Source organism: Acomys minous, assembly GCF_964271855.1.
Source record: "Acomys minous genome assembly, chromosome: 10".
NCBI classification, from domain to species: domain Eukaryota; kingdom Metazoa; phylum Chordata; class Mammalia; order Rodentia; family Muridae; genus Acomys; species Acomys minous.
The window spans coordinates 89,100,567-89,106,566 of record NC_140491.1 but is presented as its reverse complement, the minus strand read 5'-3'; the positions used below and the strand labels follow the sequence as shown (position 1 = coordinate 89,106,566).

Sequence of the window (6,000 nt, the reverse complement as noted above, 5' to 3'; positions counted from 1 at the left end):
CCATGACCATCATGGTGAGAATCACGGCCGCACCCACACAAGCATGGGTGCTGGAGCAGTAGTAGCCAAGAGCTCACATCTGATTCAGACGTTGCAGGCAGAAAGAGAACAAGACTTGGCCTTTTGTGGGCGTCGGAAGTTTCAGAGCCTACCCTGAGTGACACTTCTTCTCCAGCACTCCTCCAACAACACTATACCTCCGAATCCTTCCCAAACAGCTCCACCGTCTGGAAGCCAAAACTCAAGTCTATGAGCCTGTGGAGGTCATTGTCACCTAAACCTCCACAGTGGCATGATCACTTTAGAGGAGGATCGCCTAGTAGAAGGGAAGGGAAGAAGTCTTAGGTCCCGCGACATGCTTTCCCATGAGCCAGAAACAAGTTCCATCAGGACCCAAGTGTTCTCGATGAGGCTGAGGGCAACACTGAGCTCCATCTCAGGGGCGTGATCATCGAAGGCAGCCTCTACTACCCTCCCACGATCACTCAAAGCTTAGTTCCCACATCAGTAGATGGGGAGGATTACAGTATCTCTCCCAGGAAAGTTAACCCCTCAACTGGGAGCTAAGAGGAGCGGAAGTCCTGTGTTTCTGACTGCTTGTGGGGGGAGGGGGCGGAGCTTCCCTCTCTGAGTGGGAAGGGAAGAGGAAATCGGCAGAGCCTGGCTGAGATGCCACAGACTCACACTTTTCTTTCTGAGGCTCTGTAGATTGCTTGCCTTAGACATCTTTAGCATCACGGTGTGCCTTTTAGGCCCATCTCTAGAGGTGTGTTCAGAATTCTCACTGCTTTTTGTTAAGAGGCACAAGCACAGAGTAACTCATGCTGTCTGCCTGGTGTGCGTTCTGTTTCGATTACTCAGTCAGTGAAACTGGGCAATTAGAAGCCATTTACCCTATGTGTATTGATGAACTGTCAACTATTAAAAAAAAAAGGTTCCAAGCTAAAAGCGGAACAAGGCGACCGCTACTGAAGTAGGGGTCTACGTTATTAGATGGATCCTTACCATAAACTTCACGGGAGCATCTACCAGGTATAAACTATATAGACACCAATGAGCTAATTTGTAAATTAGTTTTTCACAAAAGGGAGAATTAATAAACTAAGGCAGCTTGTGCCAAATATCTAGGGAATAAATGCTCCAGTTTTTCAGGCACAGGACAATCCAGGACCACAAGGGTCCGGGAGGATCTCTGTGGAGGAAGAGTGAGCAGAGCAGGGTTGCAGACTGCTGGGTGGTGTCTAGACGGTGTGGAGGGCAGGTGCCAAGGACACACTCCAGAGCTGTGAGGCTGCCGTAGACTGGTAGGTGGGTAAAAGCAGTAAGTGGACACACTTGCTCTCTTGCAAATAGAAATCAATTTGGAGAGATGAGTTTTAAGAGCGTGGGTGTGTCTAAAGCAAGGCAGAGAAGCCTAGTTGGTGGATCATGGAATTCGGACTTTACCTTAGAAAACAGCCACTTGAGCCAAGTGGTTTTAGAGAAATGGCTTTGCTTGCAGTTTGTAGGTGGCCTGGGGTTGTGGGGTGTTTGTGTGTGTGTGACACACCATAAAAAGGTTGACCTCAAGGAGACTGATTTAAAGACCCAAAATTCGGGTTATGTAAAGAGGTAGGACTGAAAAAAAAAAGTGTGTAATGGAACGGAAAATAAAAGCGCAGGGTGAGGAGGACTGACTTATTGATTTTGTATCTATCTTAGCGTTGGATTTCCCCCGTGGTAACTACCGTTAGAATCTAGTTTTTGAATTCACATGTTTTTCTCCCCTCTTTTTATTACTTCAAATTTTTTCCTTCTAGGATCCCCTTGCTTTGAACTTGATCTCAAATACAGCCATGTGTTTACAGCCTTTGGAAAGCAAGGTTGCGTATGGCTTCAGGGTGAGTTTCTTCGTCTGGAAACAGCTATACAATTGGGAGGCACGTGGTCAACTCCTGCTTTTTAGTAGGTTTGATGTGACCTTCAAAACTCCTTAGGACACTCTGGTCTCCAGTGGGGCTGCATCTCCACTCAGACTCCGGCTGGCAGGCTCTCCCACGCCTACTTGGGTGTGTGTAACTCGCGGCTCGGAGGGTAGAGTTGCCCAAAGATGACAAAAACACTAATAGAAAGCAAATCACAAAACCCTGCGCCTTACCAAAGTGGGCTGATGAGGAAAGTCGCGGAAGGAGTCAGCCTTGTCCTTTTCAAATTCGAGTGCAGGGATGGACACACACACACACACACACACACACACACACACACACACACACACACACACACACACACACACACACACACACGCTCTGCCCACTCCCCGCAACACTGCCCCAGCTTCCCTCACCAAATCCTGATTCATGAACCGTGCCACCTTTGTCTCATTTTAAACTGTGCAGACTATTTTAATCCTCCCACCCCCATCTCAGATTTTCCCCTCCCTCCATCCTCTGGAAAGCTGCGCTGTAGAGCGCTGGCGGGGTGGGAGAGTACTTCTCCCCAAGGCTCCGGGAAGCGAGAGCCGAGGAGCCCCCTCACCTGCTCCTGGCTGAGGGCGTGGGGGGAAGCGCCTCGGCCCCTTTAAGGTGCGGCGCTCGGCGAAGTGCGGGCAAGCGGCCCGCGAGCCGGCGCGGGGCCAGGAGCCGGGTGGGGAAGTCCTGCCTCCCCCTCCGCCCGCACCCGGCCTCGCGGGGCCCGTGCCCTCCGCCCACCACGCCACGAGGGCCATGCGGCGCCACTGAACCATGTCCTCCTCCTACGCCAAGAACGGGGCGGCGGACGGGCCGCACTCCCCTAGCTCGCAGGTACCGCCCCCTCCTCCACCCGCACCGCCCCGCGCCCCGCCTTGGTGCCGCGAGTGTGGGGCGCTGGTCCGGAGCCGCGGCTCCCTCCTCCGCGCCTCCCGCCCGCTCCTCCTCCTCCTCCTCCCCTCCTCCTCCGAGCCCCGCTCCTGGGCTCCGCGCTCGGGCTTGAGAGTCTGCAGCCTCCTGTCGCCGATGCTGGGGACTCAGACCCGGCACCCGCGACGCTTTGTTAATGGATGTGGTGGGTGCTCGGGGCCACCCAGCTCGGGGTGAGGGGGTGGGGTGGAGGCTCTGGGAGGCACCGGGGAGACTAGGGCGAGGGGCTCAGGGGTCCCCGGGGCGCGGTTCCCAAGGAGGACTCAGCCCTGGAAGCCCGCCCGGCTCTGCGTTGCGGTCCTCACTGGCTTCTTTCTGGCCCCGGTGTGTCGAGTTCAGGTGGCCCGAGGCACCACGACCCGGAGGAGCAGGTTGAAAAGATCCGATGGCAGCACCACTTCCACCAGCTTCATCCTCAGACAGGTAGGAGGCCCGGGCATCCGGAGCCCGCATCCAGCCCGGTCCCCTGCCCCGGAGCGCAAGTCCGGTCCACGCCTCTCGGGGCTCAGGGCTCCGACCTCGTCCCTCTGTTGCCGGCTCCTTAGTCCCGCTTCCAACTCTGTCCCTCTCCTCGTACCCTGGCCACCTAGTATTCTCATCCCGACGTCTCTTTGTCGCTCCGGGAAGTTAGTTTGTATTTGTGGACTAGTGTTGGAGGGGACAGGGACATTGGTCCGGGACATTGAATTTAGGAGCTAGAAATGTTCGTGGCCCACCTTCGGTGCACGGAGGGACACGGGCGACCTGATTTGATGCGATGTGGGTGAGAGTTAGAGGATTTCTCCAATCTTTGTCCTATTTTGAACACTTCCACATTTTTGAGAGTTCTCTGAGTTCTGGCCAAAAGAAAGACACTTGGAACAGAAAAGTTTAGTCTCGTTTTGGCACCGCTTTATCGATTTCGCCTGATTAAGGACTGTCAGGGACAGCGATCTGGTGAGACCTAAATAAGCCAGTGCAGGCGCTGTACCTAGGGTCTGGCTGCCCTGCACCGAGCGCTGGCTTTTGAGTGTTTTTCTCGTGATCAGAGACAAGTAGTTCAAACCGCAGGTGGCTAGCAATGCTCAGTTCTCGGGTGCAGGTCACCTTGAGGAAGCAAATCGACCCTCTTTGTACTGCCCAGTGCTGCCAGTGAAACCTCCTCCGGAGCCGCTGGGTGCTGGAGAAAGCATGCAGAAGTGGCTCACCTTGATCCTTCTTTGGAGTGTGCGCCTTCCAGATGACTTGGGAAGGCTTTGGTCATTGCCCCAAGAAGCTTGTATCCCGAGGATCTGTCCTGGGCCGCTGGAGTGACCTTGAGAAATACCTTTCTCTCTAGGTCACCTAGAACGTGGTGTCCTGTGATTTTTTAACTTAGTAATGGCAGCCGCTGTGGGTATTTTTGATAATTAGTTTAAACATATTTTCAAAGTAAAATATGATTTAGGCTCAAAATTGGACTCCGACCGCGCTTAAAAGATCTATAAAGCGTATTTGGGCAATATTTCCACGAACATTTGTACTTTCTGCAGAAATAGGAATTATGGCTATCATTCTGTAACTCAGTGTGGTGTGCTGCAAGCAAGTACATCATTCAAACACATTTGATTCTGCATTCATTTTGAAAGTACATTCTACCCTCTTTGCAGAGCTGGGATTATTTGTGTATTTGACAAGGGGAAGCCATTGCTCAGCTTAAAATATTTTTTTTGAGTTATGCAACTCTTTGAGTTCTTTATGTTTATTTTGTAGATGCTTATTTTTGGTAGTGCTTTCTTATTGCAGATTCTTGGAAACACTAATAACACAGTAGTGCATTCTGTGAATTGTTTGACTGATATATTTGAATTTACGCTACCACTGTGCTGCTTCACATTCAGAGCCTGAACAAAATAATATCCTTTCTAATATTTTTCCTAATATCCTAATAAGAAATTATTGAAAACACACACACACACATACACACACACACACACACACACACACACACACTGTTGAAGAGTGGGGTGCTGTGTGCAGGCTTAGCAATGTAAAAAAAAAATATCGCAAAGGTAATTCTGGGAGGTATTTAGACCAGTGCTAAATGAGAATAAATATAGTTCATAAATATTTTTGAAACTGGCCATACTGACTTCATAAAATGGTCCAAATTCAGAAGTTAATTGTAGTGAAAAATATTCTTAATTTTGATACAAAAACAGTATATATTTTGGGGGGAACGTCATAGCACAGTACAGTCTTACACAAAATCTGATTTAAATACAGACCTCTCTAAATAGATTCATTTTAAAAGGAAAGAGTCATATTGTTTGATGAAATGAGAAATGATTTTAAATGGCTTTTTAATAGCATCCTTTGAATACAATTAGGCAGTTTTCACCCAAATGCCAACATGTATATATATATATATATATATTTTTTTTAAAGCACAACATCTTTTAGTAGAGACCTCTAAAGAGTGACAGTAATTTTAAATACTTAAAAAAATTTAATTATATTATTTGATTGCCACTGTGTGTATGTGGAGGTCAGAGAGTCCCTTCTCTCCTGTCACTATGTGAGCCCTGGGGATTGAACTCAGGGTGTCAAGTGGCAGACAGCAAGCACATTTGCCCATTGAGCCATCTTTCCAGCTTTTAAATCCTCCATACTGGAAGTAATGGAATTTCCTGGTGCTGTTTCACATTTCGTTTTTTGCTTTACTACTGGAGAAAGTTAAGAGACCCGCTGTATTAGAGTCAATTTTCCATTGCTGAGAAAATCAACTTAAAGGAGAAAAGATTTATCTTGCTTCGTCGCCTCCAATATTTCAGCCTGTGGTCACTTGACTGAGCCTGTGGTGAGGCACAGAGAGCTGCTGACTTCACGGCATCTGGAGCCGAAAGACAGACCTGGGAACTGAAAGCAAAGGACTTGGGCATAGTATAAACTCTCCAAGGGCATGACCTCAGAGATCTACTTCCTCCAGTTAAGCCACAGTTCCCACCACCTTCAAACGACCCTCCAATCAGCTATGAGTTCACCAATGGATTCACCCGATAACAAGATTAGAGCCCCCATGACCAAGTACTTTTGAACATGAGTGCATTGGGAACCAAATCTTCAACAGATGAGGGTTTTTTTTGAGATTTGGTTATATGTTCAA

General features: G+C 49.1%; 1 protein-coding gene across 2 annotated transcripts in view; it reads left to right on the top strand.

The window, feature by feature from the left end:
- Positions 1-2,450: 2,450 nt before the first annotated feature.
- The window catches only part of CACNB4 (calcium voltage-gated channel auxiliary subunit beta 4), a 259,198-nt gene continuing 255,648 nt past the window's right edge, over positions 2,451-6,000 (top strand). Inside the window, exons 1-2 of one of the 2 annotated variants that reach the window (XM_084798891.1) lie at positions 2,451-2,780; positions 3,216-3,299. In XM_084798891.1, the coding sequence (XP_084655017.1) occupies positions 2,721-2,780; positions 3,216-3,299 (144 nt within the window). In that variant the 5' untranslated portion in view covers positions 2,451-2,720. Of the gene's footprint in view, positions 2,781-2,844; positions 3,022-3,215; positions 3,300-6,000 lie in introns of those variants that run through there. The other variant, XM_084798892.1, reaches the window with a different exon arrangement.